Genomic DNA, 24,730 nt, shown 5'->3' with positions numbered 1-24,730 from the left:
AACATTAAACACACCGGTCCAGCTGCTTTCGGTGGGTTTGTTTTTTCTGGTAAGGAACTATATTGCTCATCAATGATGTGGTTTTGTGGATTCTTCTGTGGCTTCTTTTTATAGTAAAAATAAAAACTCCCTCTGCACCAATCTATGGTTAGTTTTTTTCAAACCCATAGATTATATATGATATATGTATATAATCAAACTACTAGGACTTCCTCTAAGTGCACAGGACATTCAGACAGAGACATTCAGACAAGCTTCACCAGATACTATCAAACATTAGGCAGATAGGAAGCACAATGAATGTGGGTGAAGTGATCTACACACTGGTGGAGGTGCTCATTGCTGTCAGCTGCTGTTTGGGTAATTTGTTGGTTATTCTGGCTCTGTGGACCAGTAAGAGCATTCAACTGCCCACCTTCTGCCTGATTGTCTCTCTGGCTGTTGCTGACTTTATGGTTGGCTGTGTAGCCATACCGTTGGCTGTGCTGGTGGACGGACGAGTGAAGACTTCATTTCATGGCTGTCTCTTCATCAGCTGCATGGTCATCCTGTTGACCTTAGTCTCAATTTTGTGTCTGGTGGCTATTGCAGTGGACCTTTACCTCCGGGTGTATATCCCTCTCAGGTAAGATTATTGAGACAATGCTTGCTGAGATAAAAGTAAAGTTGCACTGGTAGGGTAAGGAATTCAGTTTCCTATGCTAAATACATGTAGTGGTGGTACTGTGAGGTGTTTTGGACAATGAATAAGGCAAAAAGCTTTTGTTTACTTGCACTTTTTATATAGCTTGCACTAAATTTTATAATTCTTACTCAAATTTTGTTATACTATTTTTAATTTATTTTGTGTCAGTGTAGTTGGAAACACAAATACATAGGGAACTCTTGATGATACCTATAACTAGTGTTTTTCTCTGTAGGTACAAAAGGACTGTGACACAGAGACATTCATGGCTTGCAGTAACAGCATGTTGGTTTGTTGCAATACCTCTAAGCTTTGCTCCCATGCTTGGATGGTACAACGGTGAAGCCTTGTCTAATTCAGTCAACTCTACCATCATCTGCCACTTCATAACTGTGATCCCCATGTCATACCTGGTGTACTTCAGCTTTTTTCTCTGCAGTTTGACACCTCTGATGGTGATGATTGTATTGTATGGCTTTGTATTCTGTACCATACGAGGGAACCTTAGAGAGAAACCAGGTAGCGGTGCCCAGAAACAATCTCTGAACTACCTAAGGAAAGAGAAGCAGCTGGCAGGATCTCTGTCCCTGGTATTGGCTCTTTTTGCACTGTGCTGGTTCCCTCTCCACATAATGAACTGCATTGTTTACTTTAATGGGCCGAATTATGTACCAGAGATAGCATTCTATGTGGGCATCCTGCTTTCTCATGCTAACTCAGCTGTAAACCCAGTTGTGTATGCGTTCAAAATACAGAAGATCAGGGCTGCATACCTGAAGCTCTGGAGACGGTATATCGCATGCAGAGAAGAAAATCAAGCATCTCACACAAGCCAGACGACAGACAACAATCCCATCAGTACCATTAACAGTGTGGCCAAAAATGAATGACAGCAGATTTGATTCATGACTATACAGCCACATTGTTTACCACAAGCATTAATACAACCTTTGCTTTGAGTCAGAGATCACTTATCACAATCTTACTGAGCTGTCTCACGCTTTATTTTAGAGACAGAGACATACTGTACTTTTATAGGTGTGTGGTTAGCAGTGTGACACTGTTTTTTTCACTTTAAAAATACCTGCTGAGCGCTATTGTTTGTATTTTTTTTCTTGATGCACAAGATGATCAATGTTTTCAGCTGACTCAGTAAAATGGCAAACACATGTACTTCCCAAAACGTGTTCTATTAAAGATGTATTTTCTAGTCTCCCAGGAAGTGAATTTCTGTAACATATTAAAACAACAACAACAACAACAACAACAACAACAACAACAACAACAACAAACACAATTGATGTAATTTTAACTAGATTTGCACAGGTTTTGTTGTAGCCAGCTGTAAGGTTGTATTTGTGTTGCATGTTGGTAACTTTGGTTTAAGGATGTCAAGAATGTGAACTTTAGGTAGGCTGCTGACCTTTGGGGGAGCAGGAGATAACGGGGTCTGTCACACGTCAAGGGTTTTATGGTTATATTGGTGTTTAGAAGATTATCTACATCCTGGCAGAGATTTAGTGATGCAGGTACTTCCAGGAGGATGTAAGCAATAAAAGTGAAACATTGAGAGAAAGGTTTTGAGGTTAAACAGATGATAATTACCAGGCCCTGATCAAGTTAGGATATAAGAAGCTCAAGTTCTGTCATTCAGTGAGAGACTTGGTGTACCCAGCACCAGATCTGTCCTTTGTGCACAAATAAACCAGCCAAACTGAAGCGTTAACTTGTTGGTCTGATTTGTACACTTTTCCATCTCTCGGTCACAAGAAATCAAGTTTTCAGTTGGCGTCACAAAACAGCGGCGGAGTCGGCAAACAGGTGAGCAAAAGTTTTATTTTTCTTCATTGACTTATGAAGTTTTGCTCCTTGTTTTGCCCTCTCTGTGAAGAATTAGATGTAATTCAAGGAAAACAATATGGGCCCAATGCAAGCTTAAAAAGGCGACTGCCTAAAGATGGCTGGAAAGTATTTCTAGGGGTCATAGGGGAATTTTCCCTTTTTACAGGGTTTTTCGCCCCTATTTGCATTGAGGAATTTGATATGTTATGAATGTGATATCAAATGTTATTTCTTATGATTATATGTTTGTTATTGAATAGATGTTTATCAACATGTAACCTCAGCCCCTGCAGAAAAAAAGGGGATATAAAAAGGGAGGATTGTAAGGTTGTATTTGTGTTGCAGAAAGAAAATCAAGAAATCAAGAAGAAATCATCTTTTCACCAGCAAATATAGAAAAATTAGGATATAAAACATCTAATATGTGCTGATATCTACTTCTTTTCAAAAACTAAAACAAATGATGCATGTTTAATAGCTACAATCATCTCCCAAAATGTATTACTTTACAGCAAAAATTGGTTAGAAACATAAGAGTGGTGTTAGTGCCAGTAATACATTAAATTATTTCAAGTTCGTGCAGAAAACAATGACCATCAACCGATTAAATGAGAAAGTTAAATGAGATCATTTCCACTTGTGGTTTTCTCCACCGGGGTACAAATACTCTCTAAACTCTCTAAAACTTGCCCCAAAAATATTTACAGCAGGTATTCAAGGCCTGATTATTTTTTTATTTAATGTTCATTTGTATATGGACAGTATATATCATGAATCCACATACAACAGCACTTGCAGCCCATTGCCCTCTGAAATACATAAATCTGAAAAATAAAATACATATTATACAACATTTAGTTCTGACCAAGTAAGTACAACAGCACTGGGACTTTTAACCACGTGTATCACTCCGCTTCACAGGCGTTCTATTAATCAGCGTTACATTAACGCTATCGTTATCTATATTAGAACTTTGTAGGGATGAATATATTTCCAGAAATAATATTTGACTTAAATGATGTAAGGTCGTCAGAAAAGGATGAAGGGAGGAAGCCTAGATACTTCGGCGCACTTAAGCGGCGAGTTAAGGTGTAGGCAAAGTAGCAAGCTAGTGTGCACTGTGCAGGTAAGGAAAATGTTTATATGTTGCTTAGCAACAGTGCAGTACCAGTCCAGTTGCGGAACTATTTGTTTTGGCGTTGCCAAAAAAAATGATGAAATAAACAAACAGATCATCTGTTGTTGCTAATTTAACTATTACAGCACTCGTATAACTGTTGTATAAAAGCAATATCACACTCGAGGTCGTGATGTTATACTAATTATCAGCACAGCTGTGATATGGCTGATATTAAACCATATTCCTGCACTGTATTATCACAAAGATATTAATAGAAACATCCGTCAATGCCATGCATGCCACTGCAGGTGCAAAAATTATGTTGCAGTTGTCACTTTCTGCATTAAATCCTGCATGTTTATGAATAAATCTGTAATTTAGGTCCATCCCCTGATAACACTGAGTTTTTTTTCTGTATGTTAATGGGTGAATTAGTCTGCCTCTTTGGGTTACACCCAACTACATCCGGTGTCACGGATCATGGAGGCTGGCTTTTCTGGACATCAGTGGGACATATGTGGGAGTCACAGTCGTTTCCCCCAGGATCATTAACGCTGCACCACAGACTCTGTGAGCGGCCTCATGTCTAATTACTTCTCCCTTGAACTTCGACCCGGCATAAAAATAAAACGGAAAGATCAGGTCGTCGATCTGTTGACGTCTCCGCTGTAAAGTGAACTTTCAAACGGGTTCACAGTATTTCATATGAGCCGCTACAGTTGGACTGAGCTGTTCGTGGACAAGGACCGTTTTCTGCAAGTTGTCTTGAGTAATGTAAGAAAGCGCAAGTTTTCCTTAAAACGTGAAATCATAATGTAGCTAGCAGGAAAAAACTCCTTCATGCAGTATTTAAGCTGTTCTGCAGCGAGTTAAATTAGTAGTACAGCGTTACAGGTAAGTTTATGGCTCACACGTGAACTGGTTAATATAAGGCCTCTACCAAAGTTGATTTGAGTTGAATTTCTTGCAATGATTAGTCAACTGTAGAAACTTACACTAAGAGGAATCATGACAAACATGATGTTGACTTGTTACTGGTCACGATATGAAGACTTGACTGCTGCATTGTGTCTGCAGGTCTTACGAAAGGCTTAAGTTCAGTTTCCTAATAAAAACGGCCTTTAAAAATAGGATTGAAAAGCCTTAAATTCCATTTACAACTATATTATAGCCTCCCACGGCAACGTTACTTATAAATGTGAAATTGAAAACAAACTGTCTGGAAAATCAGCCGTGCGACTGTTCAGGCCTCTGATGTTATGTAAAACCAATATGTGGACCTTAAATAAATTGTTAATCCTTCCATCCATTTTCTGCTGCTTATCCAGGTCCAGGTCATGTTTAATGATTACTTATTAGGAATTATCGTTAGCCTATATACATTGGGGAAGTAGTGACAAAAATGTGATATAAGTATCAATACATTTATGCACTTAAATATTCCTAAGCAGTAGGCCTATCATCCCCTCTGGTTTTCATAGCTGTTTATCATTCTTTGGTCCTTCAGATATTAAATTACATTTGGTGTGGTATTAAAATGCCTTAAAAAGTCTTAAGTTTAACTTGGCGAGCTCTGCAGAAACCCTGTACTGAAACAGTTCAGACTAGCACAGGAGACTGGTTATAACGCTGTAAAAGAACTAATTATAGTCTGTACAGTTTTCCTGCAGTTTTCATAGTTAATATTTGAAAGATGATCATGTGATGGAAAATCACTTATGGATGACCTGGCCTTGGCTTTTATCTCTCAGACGCTGCAGAAAGCAAAAAAACAAACCAAAAAAAAACCAAACAAGGATCTGTGTTTCAGTGTCATACATTACCTCAGCCAAAACCTTTCACATATAAAACAAAAATCTCAGTAACTCCCTATAAAAACAAGGGAGGAGGTGCAAACCAGAGTCTGCTATTGCACGTGTCAAAAATACTACTGAGTACTAGAAAAAAAAAAAAAAAAAAAAAGGCACACTAACATGTTAAAATGGAAAAAGCTTTTATCAGGGTGGTTACATCAATGATAAACACTCCAATAACTTATTGGGTTAGATAAATTACAGTTAAATGCATTAATTACATTGGATTTGATTGGAATCAATCATTAGTCACACAGAATATTTAGCAATGACAGTATGTGATCATCAAAATATAAATTCTGTGGATAATTATACTGAATTCTTGCATAGCCCTATAACTATACTTTGAATTAATAATGCCTAATGAAACATTATTACTGATGCCATCTTGTACATTTTTTATAGCCAAGTTTTTAGGCGAGTGTCCATCTTAAATGGTGATTACACAAATGGATGTGATACACAATAGATGCTCCTCAAGTGTGTGGAGTTGCTGCTCTGACAGTAAACTGAATATGTTTGGGTTTATGACTGATTGTCGACTAAAACTAATTTACATCATTTTTCAACATTTCATAGATAAAAAGATTAAATGAAAAAATAATCAGCAGGTAAACTGAATAATTAGTTGTACCCTTAAAGAGCTTATACTTAGGGATTTACCTCCATTGCAACAAAAATTTCTCATGATTCTTCTTTTAATTTCTTCTTTTAAAGTCCCCTCTGGCCATGAAGCTGGAAATCCGACGGTACCGTCCCTCAGACAAGGACACGGTGTTCACTCTGTTCAGCATCGGCATCAAGGAGCACATCCGTCCATGTTTTCACAAAGCCATGACCAGCCCTCTCTACCTCGCCATCACCCTGGCTCTGTGTGTTGCTGGATACCTCCTCAGCTCTGTGTTAGGGGCTGTGGCGTTACCAGCAGTTTGGGTAGGCTTTGTCTACTACTGCTCTTATAAGCTATATGCCGACTATGTCAGGGAGAGACTCCGGACAGACATGCAGGACATCCCTGGGAACTATCTGAGCAGACCGGATGACTGTTTCTGGGTGGTTGAGGCTGAAGTTGATGGGAGGGTGCAGATCATGGGTATGGTGGCTGTGATGGCCAAACAAAGTGGGAAAGAAAAGTACGGCGAACTGTTCAGAATGATCATCTCTCCACTGTGCAGAAGGATGGGCCTGGGCTTCAGGATGGCTCAGATCGTGGTCGACTTCTGTAAGGAACGAGGCTTCTCCAAGGTGGTGCTGGAGACCAGCTCCACCCAGACGGCTGCCGTGGCCCTATACGAGAAACTGGGGTTCTGCCACATCCTCTCACACACCAAAACAGAGGCTCCCTTGTGGGTTGTAACACTGGCCAAAGTCACAGTTTTAAGAATGGAAAAAAAATTGTAGGCCTGAAATAACCCTGATCAGCCACTGTGACGTTCCTGTTCTGTTCCTCTTTATCAGCGATTTAAGCTTTTGCAGTGATAATACTTTACCGAAACTATTATTAGTAAGCTATGTCTCACACACACACACATAAGTTTTAAAATGTGTTTCACTTGTACTGTATGGACGACCTATTCGTTGGTCTCAAACATGACACATTGCTGCTCTTCTAAGTTTATTGGATCAAGAGTCAAGATTCACCAGATAGTTATTGTTGTTCAAAAGTTTTAGGCAGGTGTGAAAAAATGCTGTAAACTAAGAATGCTTTCAAAAATGGAAGTGTTAACAGTTTATTTTCATCAATTAACAAAATGCAGTGAATGAACAGAAGAAAAATCTAAATCAAATCAATATTTGGTGTGACCACCCTTTGCCTTCAAAACAGCATCAATTCTTCTAGGTAAACTGGCACACAGTTTTTGAAGGAACTTGGCCGGTATGTTGTTCCAAACATCTTGGAGAACAAACCACAGATCTTCTGTGGATGTAGGCTTCCTCAAATCCTTATGTCTCTTCATGCAATCCCAGACAGACTCGATGTTGAGATCAAAAATGAAATTTCTGCTTTGAAATCTTTGTCTGGGAGAGACCTTGCTGATGCAGTATAACAACCTTGTGTCTTGTTGCTGTGCTCAGTGTTGCCATGGTGTATGACCTGTGACATGAAACTGTCTTCTACAACCTCACCTTGATAGTGTAGAGTTCGGCTGCGCCTCACCCAGTTTAAAGCCTCCTACACAGCTGTTTCTGTTTCAGTTAATGACTGGGTTTCAACCTACATGTTCAAATTGATGATCATTAGCACCTGTTTGGTATAATTGGTTGATCGTACACCTGACTATAATCCTACAAAATCCCTGACTTTGTGCAAGTGTACCTATAAGAATTGATGCTGGTTTGAAGGCAAAGGGTAGTAATACCAAATATTGATTTGATTTAGATTTTTCTTTTGTTCGCTCACTTTGTATTTTGTAAATTGATAAAAATAAACTATTATTATTTATATTTTTGAAAGCATTCTTAGTTTACAGCATTTTTTCACACCTGCTTTAAACTTTCGCACAGTACTGTGTATGTATATATATATATATATATATATATATTTATACTTTTTTTTTTTTCAACTGATTTTAATTTCACAAATGATACAGAGAACATTCCACTGTTTTGCACACAAAAACATGCAAGAAATAAACCCATTCTCAAAGGTTTTACCTGGCTGTGTGTTTCTCCCACCTAAACAGGCGCAACACGACTAATAGAAAGGTCGGAGAGATGTGAGGCGAACAGCCACATAGTCCTGAGAGGAGGTGTAATCCAGTAAAATATGAAAACACCTGTGTGGGTGAATCATGAGTGTGTAGGATCGTCACAGCTTTATTTCTTATCACCATTAAATCAACGGCTCATTCAAACGCACCCCTCGTTCTGCCGGCAAATTATACACAATATATAGTGAGTAGTGAGTGAACTGTAATGCCATAGTATAATGATTATATAGTAAATTTTGCATATGGATGCCAGTGGTCATGATAGTATGTGTTTTTAAAATAGGCCTTTTTCATAGACATAAAGTACGTTACCAAGTTTATAGACAGGGTTGTGGATTGTAGATGAAACAGTAGAGGGCATCATTTATCTAAGTAACACTGAAGCGCTTCTCTGTGTGCAAATCAATAGTATCTACAATATCGTGTTCTCAGTATTTACAGTACATGAATATGAGTCATTCAAAATATCTGTAATATATATGTGAATATTATTATAGTAAGTATCAAAGCAAAGTAACAAACGTGCATTTACTCAAATACATTATTCCATTACATTTAGCTATTCTTTTTTTTTTAAAAAGGTAATTTAGTATTAAAAGAAACAGAAACATATTTTATGATCTGCAAAGGCCCTGCAGGAAATTCCAAATTTTGTAGCTCATAATGTTGTGTTGGGTGGTAATTTGAATAGGCACCGTGTAGTCGGTGTGTTTTTTTTTAACTCACAATGTGTAGAGTCTTCCTTTTATTTTTGCAGTAGGCCTGTCATTCACATTATTCTGCTGCAGTAAGTTTTTGTTTGCTTAAAAATGAGACAATCCTGATGAAAACCGCTGTGGTCCATTTAGCTTCAGCCCCTTTATCTATGTGCCAGATCTGTGGGATCTCTGAGTATGTTTGCATGCACCCTACTATCCTGGTTTTGAGGCTTTTATTGAGTGTGTTTTTTTAATTTTTTTATTTGTTTTCATCATATTAGAAATGTGAGGGGTACTCAGAACATAAAGAGACTTGGATTGGTTTCTGGTTGCCAGGTCTTTGCTGCATTTACCACCAATTTGATAAAATGTATCCTCCATGTGACCTTTGTATTCAAAGGCATGGACAACAATGAATGGCAATGATAAGATATAAGGCAACATCAAAATATGTGCAAAAATGTAAAACAGAAAACAGAATTAAACTTGTAAGATCAAATTATAAAATAAAAGAAACATAGAATATTAAGTCCACTAAGAGCAAAAAAAGGCTATTGAAAACATGCATGTCTTGTGTTTTGTCTTAAAAGTGTCAATGGGGGTTGAACATTTCATTGATTATCTAAGAGGCCTAGAATAGAGGAGTGACAGAATTGTTTAGGGGTGCCAACCCAAGTATGGCTTTAAAAACAAATACAAGAACCATGAAACTGAGCCTGTTTTTGACAGCCAGTGCAGACGCTGCACTGGCTGAAGAGTATGGAGTAAAAAGTACAGTGTTCCCCTCTGACATGTAGTGGAGGAGAAGTTTATAATAGCACAAAATGGAAATATGGAATTAAATGGAAGTAAAGTACAAGTAAGTTGAAGTTGTACTTAAGTAGAGTACTGAGTAAATGTACAGTACTTCAGCTGAAGTGGTCCTGTTTGCATATTTGGGTTTGTGAATCTGACAAATATGATCCAGGTTCACAGTGCACATGTGCCACTGTGGCTTTTTTTGATTCTACCACTAGGTGGTGCCAAAGTTTTCAAATCTTACACACAATGTGCTGTAAACACGTGATTAAACATTCTACTTGGAGTGACCTTAAAATAAAACTTTTCTTGAAAAGAATTTGACAAGAAATGACATGAATTAATATTGATGGGGAATTTGAGGCACTGTGTGGAGAGTTCTCATGTTCCTCTCATCTGTACGTGGGATCGTGCTCCATGTGTTTCATCCGACAGGTCATAGAGTCCACCTCAGGTGAATGAATGCCTGAATGTGTCCCATGTAGAGGCAGGACTGTACATGTCAGTATATCTGATTGGTTTGCTTGTAAGGCAAAGAACTCTCAGAAAAAGCTTTGTGATATTTCATTTTAAGCCACTGTGAGCTTTTACACACAAGGATGCTTTGTTAAACATGTCAATTTATATTCTAGGAGAGGCCCTTTGGCAGTCATAGGGGCTGACGTACATGTGATGTCCATATATAGCAAGAAAGCTCAAATGAATCAGAATCAGTATTTTAACAGGCTTCCCACTATGCATTGTTTGAGAATTCAAACTCTCCTGAGACATGGCAGACATGATGGAAACTTTCTGTGCATCTTTAATACATGTTAAAATAAGTCATAGTTCTCTCTTTTCATAATCAGGAAAACAATGTTAATAAAAGTTTGTATCGAATTCAACTTAATATCTTTAGTTTATTCAACTTATTGTCTCAAGTTCAGTAAGAGAAGAAAACAATACAATACCACAACCTTTTTTTTCTTTTAGACTGTAAGAGGTGATGCTGGTGCTTATTTTGAGGCTGCTGTAGTTTTACCCGGTTGGTTAGGATCTACAAATGAACACTGTTCCTCTAATGCAGTCGTTAATATGTGTTTAATATATTTTTGAACATATTAATAATTTCCATGACTTTGGGACTTTGCAGTTTTAGTGAGTGATGCAATTCAGACAGGAATCAAGACTACAAAGGCAGCAGAGGATAGTTTGCAGTCTGCCACTTTATACGTCTATTGCTGCTCTACTGCTTAAGAATTAAGGATCCACCTCAACCAGCTAAAACATTAAAACATGTCTCTTTCTTTCTTCATTTTAAATTTTGGTACATTTTGCTGATTTTGCTGATAAAAATTCTGTACCTTTAAAACAAGGAACATGGATGCAATTCAAACGAAATTCTTTCTCAGTGGTGGAAAGTAACTCAGTACATTTACTTAAATGTTGCATCTTTTTTTTCAATCAATATAAACCATAATATAATAATAAAATACTGACAAGGGGCAGTGAGTGCTGATGTGTACATTTTGCTGATAATTCTTCTGCACTTTTACTTAAGTAACATTTTGAATACAGGACTTTTACTTATTTAGTATTTTTATACTGTGGCATTGCAACTTTTAAGGAAACAAATTATCTGAATATTTCTTCTGCTGCCGCCTTTACTCACCAAGATGTTGTTTTTTGTAACCTTTGCAGAACATTTCCAGATCAGTTCATTTTTTGGGGAAAACAAGTGACCCACACCTAAGTGCCCCATGGGCTATAACTGGGAAGCACGCACACACACATACCTATCCCATGTGTGTTTTTGTGCCGACAGTCAACCAGCAGACCAGTCAACAACTCACTCAGCAGGATAGAGGGCCGTTGGCTCCATTGAAACATAACTATGCCACAGTATATTACCTTATTTACTACCATATGGAAAAAATCGCAATGGATCCAATCAGGCTTGTAATAAATGTTTTATCTGTAGTTCCCACTGAAGATTTAATGTTGTTGTTTTCACTTTAAAGGCCCTGTAAACTTATTTTTCTCAATCAGCCTTTTAGTATTTATAATGGGATCCTCCACGAACACGCTATTTTCTGCTTAGGTTTGACAGTTTTGTTGTTTTCACATGAAGGATTTCTCTTTTTTATTTCTTTTCTCTGAGCTTTTTTCACAGGTTAGACTCGGGCAGGGCTCGTGTAGAAAAACCTGATGTCGCATGTGCTACATCTGCAAACCATCAGGATTACATATATTTTCTGAGTTTGTAAGTGCTACTCATGAATATTTAATGCCATAGAGAAATATTTGAATAATAATCAATATTTTCATAATACCACAGTGTATCCCTTGGCCTCATTATCTCAGAGATTCACCTCTATGCGTGAAGCTAACTGTTCCAGGCTATGGATGGTTGCTTTACCAGGATGCACAGCTACATGAGAGATTTATCCCCGAGTTTCCCCAACCAACTCCTTCCAGGACAAATGCTTACACCGGGGCCAATCACAATTATGTAACGCTACTGCGAAATAAGAAGCTATAGCTAGCAGCTTGTTATCTTAGCTTAACAGCACCTCTAAATCTCATTAATAAACACATTATATCGCATTTGCTTGATCTGTATAAAACTGCATATAGGTGTAAAAGTGTTATGTTGACACAGCCAGGTTATCTGGTTTCCCCCGCTACATTTTTACTGTACAAGGTGTCAAACTTCGGTCAGCAAATAAACAATTTAGCATGTTTCCAAAAATCTTGAACGATACCTTTAAATCAAGCCAACATACCCGTGGAAATGCAGAAAATTGCAAAATGAGGTTTTCCCAATTTAGTTAAATTTCTTCAGGAACGTGTTTTCATAAATGTATGTATTTTAATATAATAATATTTTTTCAACCAATTTTATTTGTTTTATAATACATTAATGGAATGTTATAACATGTTTAGTCCACTTTCTTCACAGAGGCAGAAATCTTCACCTTGATAACAAGTTTCCACAACCCCATTCTTCCCATCCCTGTACCCACAAAACCAACACATGACACTTGTTTTGAGTTCATCTCTACACACATTTCAGGTGAATGACACTTGGCAGCTCTCCAAAGCAAAGAGTGTGATTGAGAAACCAAAGGTAAAGTTACTCCTGCCTGTGTTATAACACTTGGCAGTGTTTTTGTGTGCTCTATCTGTCCGTCAAAGGCTCTGAGTTCAACACTTGTGAAAAAGCCAAACAAGATGGCAATACTGAATCTGTGTCAGTTGTTGAAGAGGCTGAGGGGACAAACATATCAAGGTTTGTGCTGTTGAAGGCCTTGAGAGTCAACACACAGCATGTGTACACTGTGTGATATTATCCTAAGGGGGAAAAACTGTTTTCACACTCTACCTTTACAGATATACCAGGGATATAATTTGTGCTCATGACTAAGAACAAAGTATGTATATATCCCTTTTTAAAAAAATTTTTACTGCATGAAGAAAAATTGTGTATGAGGGAGAACCCCAAAAAACATTTAATGGAAAGAAAAACAGGAAAAATATGTAATAATAAATATTATAGCAACAATAAGCCAAGTGATAAACTGATGCAAAAAGACTCAGTAAACGAAACAGTTTTTGGCCTGACAAATCATTAGCATTTATATATATATATATATACATACATATATATTTGTCACACAAATTTAAGGGATAAAACAAAGTAGATAATAATATTAATTATAAATAATGACACAAAGCTTATGTTTTCATCAAGGAAAACTGTTAAATTAGCATATCTACAGCTCATTATTGCAATACCAGCAGGACCCACACACAGGACTTTAATGTTCTCTGTGATGTTTCAACTGTATCACAGTAAAAAATAAAATACAGCTTATTTGGCATAAATGAAAATTAATATTTGTTGGGCCTTAGAACTTGAATGATCAGCATTTCAAGAAGCCACAACCATGCTGGTACACATCAAGCTAGTTTTTGAAAAAAAAAGGTTGTTAGTCCTGTTAATTTATCATTTTAATCTGTTCCCCTCATTATAAAACCAGAATGTTGTGTTTCTTTAGTTAGAGAACGCATGAAAAACATTTTTTCATTCAGTCTTTATTTCATTTGCACTGTAAACAAGTTATAATATTAAGTTATATTAAACTTTTCTTTCATAATCAACATCATATAATTAGCTAAAATATGATTACATAAATTTGTCTGTTTCAAATTTAAATCGTTTTTTAGTTGCATTACTGTTAAAAATTCCCCACAAAACTTTCTTTTTTCTCATATGAATAAAGTTGCATGATGGAGGCTTTCTCTGAAATGTAATTGAGTCATAGAGGTCATATTGAGCAAAAACTATCATGAGGGATAAAGCTCGTCACAATATCCCGTCAGGTCTGAGGATGTCAGAATTGCTTCTCTGCTCATTGCAGATGATGTGGTTCTTTCGGCTTCATCAGACTGCGACCTTCAACACACACTGAGGTGGTTTGCAGCTTAGTGTGAAGCACCTCCAAGTCTGAGACTATGGTTCTCTGCTATAAAACTGTGGATTGCTTAGGTCTGAATTACTGCCTGAAGAAGTTTGAGTATCTCGAAGCCTTGTTCGTGAGTGAGGGTAAAATTGAGCGTGAGATTGAGGCAGATTGATGCGGCATCAGCGGTTGTACTGCACCGTGGTGGTGAAGATGGAGCGGAGCTGGAGGGCGAAGCGTCTGATTTACCAGTCGATCTACGTTCTAACCGTCACCTATAGTCATGCTCAGACTCTCAGGGGGAGCTCCGAGTAGAGTCACTGCTCCTTCACTCTCCTCACAGGTGCTTTCCTCTGGAGTTTCCCAGGCATGGCCAACAGGTAGGAAACCCTGGGTCAGAGATTATATATCTCATCCGACCAAAGGAAAAGCAGCAAAAAATGGATGGATGATAAATAACCAAACAAAACATACTGTATGTAAATAAAAGGAACCCAAACTCATTTGTAAACTAAGCCCTTCAAGTGGATACAATATACAGATTTGAGTCACATTAACGTGAAGAATTAATAAATAAATAAATAACTCAACATTATTAAAATTCTGAGTTGTGATCATGTAAAATAAAATTAAAGTTAGTCTAACCTAAAGTAAAAACTTTAAGTTTGATCAACTCAAAGCCTAAACTTTCACTGTAGTTTGCTGCCTTGAAATTTGAAGTCTTCTCAGCGTTTTCTTTTTAACAGTGCAGATGTCTCCCCCAGGCCTCAGTTGTATTGATTTTTGTATTGATTTTTGTATCTCAGAAATCAAATTTTTAATTTTTTTTTTGTCTCATTTCTTTTGCTGGATGGTGTGTGGATCAATAATGATGAACCTTACTCATGTCCATATATTTAGAGCAAATGGGATGTTTAGTTTCAAAGATATTGTGTTTGGGAATTGCTGTGGCATTCCTCTGTCCGTCTTGGAGATATTTGTGAAGGGTTATGTAAATGTAATACTTTAGAAATCTTTGAAACACCCCTGCTGTTGGCCTTCTTATAGACATTGTCAGCTATCTAGATGACCTACAAAGATGACTACAGAAAAACAAAGATAAAAACAGAGGAATTACATTTCTATTATTGCCTATAGACAAGTCGTATCGCATCGTATTGTATATGTGAAATAGACTATATCTTTGCTTTTTCTTTTTTTTTTTTCTTATTCATTTATTTGTGCCATTTTCCCTTTATTGGGCAGTGACGGTGCAGAAACAGACAGAAAAAAGGGGGGAGAGACGGGCATGACATTGAACAAAGGTCCCTAGCTGGATCTGAACCAGGGACATTGCATTTACACAGCGTGCATCTGAACCACTGGCTCATGGATCTGAACCACTATACCTACTGTGTAAAAATAAAGCACTAAAAGTAAAGTGAGGATGCCTTTCAAAAATAATGCCATTGATAATTTGTATTTATCAACTAACTTCACAGAAAATGCAGTAAACAGAGAAACCTTTGAAACAGCACCAATTCTCCTCGGTACACAAGTGCAGAGTTTTTCAAGGTGCTTGGCAAGTAGGTTGTTCTGAGCATCTTGGAGAACTTGCCACAGTCTTCTGTCTCTTCATGTGACCCTAGACTGACTCGATGATGTTGAGCTCTACAGGGCCAGACCATCTGTTGCAGGACTCCTTGTTCTTCACGTCACTGAAGATATCTCCTTATGACTCTGGCTGTGTGTTTGTGGTTGTTGTCCTACCGCAGAATGAATTTGTGACCGATCACACACTTCACTGGTGGTGCCACTTGATGGATAAGAATCTAAACATTTAAAGTGCCTAATACTACCAGAATAAGAACCTCCCCCCCTTAGTTTGCATTGTCTCAACTTCATGGCACAAGCAAGCAGACCAGACAGGAGCATCATCTGAGGTCAGGTAAGGCAGAGACCAAAAACACACAAGAAAACAACTATAGTTTCCAGCCTTCCTAATTCAGATGGAATTATCCCAACTCAAAACTGAGAGGGTCAAAAACTGAGCTGGGTTTCTCAGCATAAGGAGCCTTGTAGGTTTTAATCTGCTGTTTTGATCAATGTAATGCAACTGTTGCATTTTCTTACACAACTGACACACATACATGCACGTGTCCAACAAATGGAACAGTGGGTATCGTTTCACAACAAGCTGCTAGTCACACTGGCAAAAATCCTCCAATTGCACAAAAAGGGAGAACAAATGCCCAGGTACAGACAGACACACACACACACACACATACACACGCTGATACACGTATGAGCGCACAACTGCCAAAATGTGTAATAGTTGTTTGATCAGGTCATGTTGACAGATCGACCCTTTAATGATAAACAGATGGACATCTACTCTATGCTCCCCAGGAGGCAGCAGACCGCAGGACCCTGACTTCCTCTGCAGGCTGTTAATAGAGAACACAGCTCGGGTCAAACAAATAAACAGGCTGCTGGACACGCACAGAAAAACCTCCCAGCTCCAAGTTTACCATTTGTGTTTTTTTACCGTAAAAGGACGGCATGAACAAAATGTTTTTCTGACCTTGTGACCCTCTGAGCCAAGGGCTTGATAAGCCATTAGAGCATGTCAATTTAAAAAAAAAAAAAAAAAAAGGACCAGTCCAATGAGTTTTATTCAGCTGCTGAAGAGATAACAGACTATGATTTACAGTAAATAGAAAAACAGATATTCATAAAGGAACAGTTATTAATGGTAACACTAATCAGTTGATAGGAGTACTTTTATTTTATACAGAGATGACAAAAGAGATAGAAAATACTGATTTACTTATATGTAGGAAAGATATATTTTTAATTAGGATTTGCAAATTGATGATTGATACAGTTCTGGAGATATCTTAAGCATTATTACAGTAAACATGATGCACAAATAAAAAAATAAAAAAATTGTTGTATATTCTTAAACGAGTTGCAAGAATCTACAGGTTTGTTTATGCTTTGATTGTCCTTATTACCAATGTTACCAAATCATTATTAATTTTGTTACATTCGCAAATAATTTTAACAATCTTTGTCATTATGGGCAACAACAATTGTTTTTATGCAATAAATTGTGAAAAAATGTTATTTCTATTATTAATAAAAGGAGGGCTTGTAAAATTCATTATATATTATTATATAGAAATATTGAAGAAATGTTAAATTTTTTATCAAGAAAATGACTGATCTAATCTGTCTTCTTCAGCAGCTGACGTTTGCTGAGATGTGTTGTTTAAACTTCATGTTTCACTGAGTGCTTTTAACTCTTTAGCCAACATGGACAAAAGGTCGTTAAAGCACTCAGAATAAAGTAAAGTTTCCACTGTTCCAATGACATCTCAGCGAACTCAATCTGCTGATGAAGACCATGCCACACAATCGAAAGACCTGAAATGAAAACTCAGCTCTGTAACCTCTTTTCCTCTTGAATTCCTGGTTTTCATCTGTTCTAATCCTGCATGGCAGCAAGAAATGAACTTTTAACTTTTTAACACACTTTATTTTTTACTGTCAACTACACACTGTAACTCAACACAAATGACAGCAGTTAAATCAGGCCCCACCGAGGCTTAACTTAATGCTGAACAGAGCCAATTAAAGTTTTACAGTGCTCTTTCGGAGAAAATGACTTCCGCTACCGTTAAATAATATTTACCACCCAATAAACTGTCACTGATGCATTGTTAAGAGAGACTACACCTCACAACTTTTACAAGAAACTTTTACCAGCAGTTAAACCGCTCAAAATATTCGTCTGATTATAGAAAGCAAAGCAACAGAGACGTGAGACGCCGCTTTCCAACTAACAGCATGTTTTTCTGCTTTCTGTCCATGGGTGAAAAAGAGCACAACAAGTTTACAGCAGATCAGAGTCCTCCAGTCTGAGACCTTGAGGAGGTGGTTCATGGAGAAATCGATACGGTTAAATGAAATACAGTAGCAAAAACAGAGTTAGGAAAGAGGGAGAGAGATGGAGGGAGACACAGAGGGGAGTACAAACACACACACACACACACATGTTGGTGTTATTACGCAGTAAGGGGTTAACGATCAGATGGGCGGCCTCATCGTGTGTAATAACATCTGTGGAGAGGTCAGTCACTCTGTGGCCCCGCTGGCCCCCGACAATCATCCGACGTGGACGCACAGTGAGCCTGTACACACACACACACACATACACTGTACACATGTAGTTCATACATCAACATTTACCAGAAACAAGTCAAAGAGAGCAAATGCCACCCATTTTAGCATCTCTGAACCGACTTCCTGCCTCTTTTAGAGCTGATTTAAAAAATGTTATTGCTAGGTTACGGTTAACTGTCTCTCCCTCTGCACTCCTGCTGCCTCGGGTCACCGAACACTGTAGTATTAAATGTACCAACAGTTGAGAGAAACACATTGTACCGGTCCGTATTTATCGAGATGGTCAGAGTTAACAGTGCTGATGGTTCATAGTTTATAGATGGTTTATCAGTTTAACTTTTCATAAACTGGGCTGATTAACAAGCCAATTAACAAAATGTTTTATTAAAAGAAAAACAGACAATAAAGCTGGAAGAAGAAACTAAACTAACGATGGCATGTGTAATCTGTAAGATCAGCAGTGTAAGTGAGTGCATGAGCGAGGTAGTGTGTGAATGCAATGTTGTATCAGAAACAACACAAACCAAATGCCAACCAAACCAAAGGGGGGCCTCAGGGAGGAGAGAGAACCAGAACTGAGCTCCTACATGGTTTTAAAAGCACCAGCACAATAGGGCCCTTGAACCCTCCAAACACAAGCAAGTTTTTCCATTTCATAGTAATAATGTTGAGGGACCAAGGCAAAGCCCAACTGGCAAAGCTCGCGACTGCACTGGGGCCGCACACCCATAGGGGCCCAAAAAACCACAGGTTTACTCCATATCATTTGGGTATAGATAATTTAATTAATCACAAATTTATTAGACATTTGCTCCACTGAAGTAGAATATCAACTATGACACATCTGCCATCCTCAAACTCGTGGCCCCCGGTCCTGTAGAGTCAAAATCTACTTTTAAGACCTGAATTGTTTTAGTTTAGTTTAGTTTGTGGTAAAGTTTTGCTTTATCAGTTTACTTCCATTTTTTCCTGTGTCAGGTAATACACACAGAAAACCTACAGTAAGGTGGTAGTATCTCATTGTAGAAGTACCATAAGGGAGCAACATACAATTATTTTCATTATTGGTGTTTAAAACGTTAAAACATGGTGGAAGATGCTCGTCATTATTCCCTGGAGCCCATAACATTTTTTTTGTTTGAGAAACAGAGAAAAACCCAAAGATGTGAACTTTTTGGTATTTGCTTAAAAGTGACTCAAACAGGTTATTAAAATTTTTCTGTGATTCAACTAATTAATAAATCAACTACAGCAACAGATTCTTTGGCCCCCCAAAAAAAGTTCATCATTAGAGGGACTTAGGGAAAAAAACATGTTAACATCAAATAATTCTTAGTGTTTAAATTGTATGATTGACAGCATCACTTACTGCCCACAGTCTCCTGTGTATTGCTGGGTGAGTATTAGAGCTAAATGCATTGAGACTCTGTCGTTATCACACTGAGCTGTGACGTGCCGGTAAAAAAGACTATAGACTCCTTTCAAGGCTTGAAAAGAGGAAAAACACAAGTGTAAACTAAAAAACACACAGTCGTTTGTGTTGTGAATGCAGGTGAAAGTTGTTGATAAGTGTCCAAACAAAACCATTATTTTGTGTGATTTACTGGCAGTTAGAGTGCTAAAGCAAATCCCTGTTTATGGACTCATTTTAATGAGGGAATAAAGATCCATTTGGATCCATTTGTTCCTTAATCCACCAGCTCCCGCAAAGTCATTTAGGACCTATTATGGTCTTTTTGTGGACTCTAAACTGCCACAGATCCTAAACCAGATACTGAGTCACAGAAATCTTGAGGACCCAGTTCCAAACCGTTTTGACTCTGACGCCTTGAAATAAACTGATATCTATATGTTTGCTACTCACATTGTTTCATTGGAAGGATTTTTAAACAATTGGAAAGGATTGACAAGTATATATGTGTATTTTTAATATAATTTAATCATGTTTAGATCCTTCAGGCTCATCTTCGGACACAATTTTTTAGTAGAGAACAGTTACTTGTTAGTTGTATTTCTATTTATTGGTACTTCTACTCTACTACATGTCAGAAGGGAATATTGTTTTTTTTTTTTCTCCACTACCTTTATCTGAGAGCTCAAATTAAGATTTTGCAGTAACAAAACATATATAGAACCCCTTTCAAAGACAGTGTTTATGTAGTTGGGGCCCTGTGCCATGTTCCACCAAATAAATGTTCTCTCTAAACTCACATGGTCTCAAATTAGTAACTGAGGCTCAGAGGCCAAATCATCCAATATTTCACAAAAAGATTGGAGAAAAATCTGAGAAATAAATACAAATTTGTGCCACATTGAATTTTGTTAAGACCCTTTGAAGGGGCGCGACCCCAAGGTTTGGAGCCACTGGATTAAATTGCTTAACTGTATATAAAGTAGTTAAAAACAGTTAAATGCTACTTATGTATATTAATATTAACAATCTAATATTGTTATACATGATCATTTATCATGTCATGAGCCAACTACATTAGCTGAGCACATTTTGTTCACAATACTTCTGCACTTTCACACAGGTTGGACTTGGAATGCGTGAATTTTACTTGTTATAGCGGATTTTTACATTGTTGTACTGGTGCTTTTAAAGTAAAAGTAAAAGTAAAAGTTTTGCATACTTTTTCCACCACTGCCTTGGAGTTTACCCAGTATGTCCCCTCATAAATTCATTAACTTTCATCAACAAAAAAGACTTTGTCAAATGATTTTGAGACGTAGAAATTAGAAAATATTGTGGAACACTGATATTGTAAATAAATGAAAACATAAGATATTTTTTCTCTCTTTAGTGTTTTATTTAGTGTGGGCTATAGGCTTTTTTTGCCTGTAATATAAAGAAGAAAGAAAAGAAAATCTCTTGCAATTATTATGTGTTTGCTGTTTGTTCATGTTACAGACAGATAAAGAGCTGCAGCCTGTAAGAACATCTACAGGAAACATGACTCAGACATATGTGCTGTCTCCTGGTGGGTTTATGGAGGGTAGGAGGTGTTTCAAAGCGGTACTGCATGTTATCAGTGTCACATCCACGCAAATAAGTGTTGAGGCCACCATGGGCAAAGTGTGTGTGTGTGTGTGTGTGGCTGTGTGTGAGTGGGGGTTGGGTTTCGGGGGGAGGGGGGAGGGGGGGGCATTACTTTCCACCCTGTTGGCACAGGCGAGGTCGACCGGTGCATGTTTTTTAGCTCATTCACTCATTTACCTACCACTACCACCCCTTTCACCCCACACACACACACACACACACATACATACTGAGGTTGCAAGAGTTCAGAGCAGGGTACACAAGGACCCCTCTGAACTCAACAAGTTGGCTCCTTTTACAAAGAATATCTCACCCCAGAGTCTCCGTGCCCTCCTTACCTTGTACACACACACACACACACACACATACACGCACACACACACACACACACACGCACGCACGCGCACACACACACACACACACACACACACACACACACGTAAAAAAACACAGCTTAATATACTGCCATGCTTTCCAAAACAACCGGGTTAGCCCTGCCCATGTGTGCTAAACAGCATTTTAAAACCCTCTTTTGATGAGACTGGATGACCTCGGGGCTTTGTTGCTCTGCGACATCAACACACAGCGTCGGCACGGCCTGCGCCCTGGCACCAAAGCCAGACAGATGTTGTAACAACCAGCGTGAGTGATGAGCTGGTTGAAACCACATCAGACTTTGTAAACACGAGTGAAGATGATAGAAAAACAGGAACATGGAAAAAAACAAGAGGGAAAGCCTGGGAATGGTGCAAAATAATTACATGTGTAGTCATGCACAAGAAACCTGCACACGTGTTAACACATGAATGTGTGGTTCCTCTAGATATTACTGTTCAAGCATGTGTGTGCACTTGTGAGTAGCATACGAAAATCACGGCACAAACATACAAACGGGTGGCAGTGGAAACATTTGTTCATTGAATATATTTCTAAAGCACAAGCAAGAAGTACAAAGTCATTTGCAGTGGAAGGGACATGCAATAACAGAAATACTGAAATACTTATACTATATTATACTAAAAATATACTTAAAACACACATAATTTAACACTTTTAGAAAGTAACAAGCCATAAACTGGACAAATATACACAATGGGGAATGCAACTGCAAAACCACAAATGACGATGGAGTCTTTCTACATAACTGGACTCCAGTGATATTGCACCTTAGATTATGAGTGGCTGAACAAAGGAACATACCTGTATCAGTGGTTTATTATGTCTGCAGCTACTTGTTACCTCTGTGCCTAATATCAAGAAAAGTTTAAAACAGTTGTAGCTGTATTTTGAACTTTAAATTTAAGTAAAATGAAAAAAAAGATTTCAACAGCCACTGCACAGATCTTTTTGACTGAGCAAATAACACTGCATATTTTAAACCAATGTCACTGACACACATTCTTCGTGTTCTAACATCAGCATGCTTACACGCTCACAATGACAATGCTAACATGGTATAATGATCAACATATTCACCATCTTAGTTTTTCCTGTTAGCATGCCAACATTTGCTACCGCTGTAGCTGATGGTACTTGGTTTTAGACTAATTAAAAAATTTGACTTGATCGTGAAAAGTCCGGCATTACAATAATTAATTCAATTGAGGAAGAGGGAAACATGAACTGTCATGGAAATCTTGACCTGCTTGTGGTGCTAGATGTAAAGTTAAGAGGATCATTAAGCTGGGGACCATGAATATCTGTGCCATATTTCAAGGTTATCCATGTACTAGGTGTTGAAATATTTTAATCTGGACCAACGTAGTGGACCAACCAACCAACATTGCCATTCCCTGTGCCATGCCATGGGCCTGACAAAAAAAATGTCTAAGAACTGGTGATTGGTCTTGTGATTGAGTGTAATGGTAAAGCAGGATTTATACTCTGTCTTGTTGGGTAATCGGAAACCTTCTTTGACACACACACACACACACACACACACACCTTTCTGACCGTGAATAAAGGGGTCTATGTCCCACCATCTCTGTAACTATCCAAAGCTGACACTCTGGCAGTGTCACCCACTTCACGTCATGATCGGCCAACTGTGCACAGCTTAGAAAGGAGTCAAGGATTATACTTCTCTAGCTCTCTTTTTTTTTCATTTGTTACACAACTATTTGGGGCATAAACACTTTTGATTTCCAACGTCTTAAGAGCTAGTTCTGACAGACCATAAACCAGCCTTAAGAATCAGTAATAGGCCCATCAAAGAGAACGTGGGAAAGCTCAACAGAAAGGATTGTTCTTCTTTTGTTATTTTGGAGAGGTCTAAGTGCACCTAAGCCTCATCTTTGAAACTGCTTCTTAGGTGGTCTGAACAGGCAAAATTGCAAGCAAACATCATCTATTGACAACAGAACGGATGTGTACGCCTCCACATTGATCACTGTTCTTTTCTTCTTTTCTCCCTCTAGCCTTTAACCAAATAAGTACAGTAAATCTGCATGAAGAGTGATCAAAACACTGCCTTGCACAACTCCTCTCTACAGGAGTAAAAGTAGTTGTAATAACTTGCTGCGCCTTCATTTTTGCCCACATGCGATCACCTACCACATATGTAAAAACAAAAACACACTTTTGCACTAAGAGCCTCTGGATGTTAGTGGGAGTTAAGTTGGAGCTACTGCACTGTCTCAACATGTTTGTTTTGATGGCTTTTATCTCCATTTCTGAGTTCCTCTCCTTGTGTTTACTACGTCATTGAGCAGTGTAGTTCCTTTTCCCAATGAAACATGATATTGTTACTGTACGCTCAGGAATGTTTTTCACCCCCTGAGTGGCAGGGTGTGTTCACATCCCTTTGCCTGTCCCCAAAAAGCCCCCGTTTGAGGCTCCACTGTTTCCTCACTCTCTCTTTATGAATGAGAAGTAACATGTCACGCAAAAATGAAGGCACAACTTTTCCTAGAAGTGTGCATAAGGGCTCTTTCTTTGCAAACCAGTGCTCTGGTTACAGTCGTAACAGATGTTAAATTAGTTCAGAACTGTCCACCACTCAGTAGTAAACAACACTGTCCTGCAACAAGGAGGTGTTATGCTCTTATCCTTGACACTGACACCATTTCATCTCTTAACAAACAGACTCTAAATAAAGAGCAATAACCAGACGGTGGAGGGGAATCATGCTTGACGTATTAAAATCAGTTCAGTCAGCCAACTACTGTGGAACAAGCTTATTTATATGTGCAGTATGTACAGAGGAGTTATTTGGCATTTAGGCTGTGACCTTGTCACTAAGAAAAGAGACTGGGGAGTGAGTGACAGTAGTAGTCTGCCCCCTCCAAAAACACATCGATGTGTCAAAATCTGTTTCCCTATCAGCTTTTGTTTGCCCTTACCTTACCATGACCCCACTTAGTCATCTCTGT

At 38.1% G+C, this 24,730-nt stretch overlaps 2 protein-coding genes across 3 annotated transcripts; both read left to right on the top strand.

Annotated features, from left to right (window-relative positions):
- Positions 1–296: 296 nt before the first annotated feature.
- On the top strand, positions 297–1,895 carry LOC130186496 (adenosine receptor A1-like). Its single transcript, XM_056403669.1, has 2 exons — positions 297–625; positions 921–1,895. Exons 1-2 carry the CDS (start codon positions 297–299, stop codon positions 1,573–1,575), a joined length of 984 nt encoding a protein of 327 aa, XP_056259644.1. The 3' UTR covers positions 1,576–1,895.
- Positions 1,896–4,130: 2,235 nt separating this feature from the next.
- Positions 4,131–10,452, top strand: nat8l2 (N-acetyltransferase 8-like 2). Of its 2 annotated transcripts, none has more exons than XM_056387329.1 (2): positions 4,131–4,421; positions 6,218–10,452. In XM_056387329.1, exons 1-2 carry the CDS (start codon positions 4,353–4,355, stop codon positions 6,899–6,901), a joined length of 753 nt encoding a protein of 250 aa, XP_056243304.1. In that variant the 5' UTR covers positions 4,131–4,352; the 3' UTR covers positions 6,902–10,452. The 2 variants fall into 2 exon arrangements, with proteins under 2 accessions (XP_056243304.1, XP_056243313.1); XM_056387338.1 differs by having other exon boundaries at positions 4,131–4,541.
- Positions 10,453–24,730: the final 14,278 nt, after the last annotated feature.

The sequence above is a fragment of the Seriola aureovittata genome, chromosome 2 (genome assembly GCF_021018895.1).
Source record: "Seriola aureovittata isolate HTS-2021-v1 ecotype China chromosome 2, ASM2101889v1, whole genome shotgun sequence".
In the NCBI taxonomy this organism is placed as follows: Eukaryota; Metazoa; Chordata; class Actinopteri; order Carangiformes; family Carangidae; genus Seriola; species Seriola aureovittata.
This window is presented reverse-complemented; position numbering and strand designations above follow the sequence as displayed.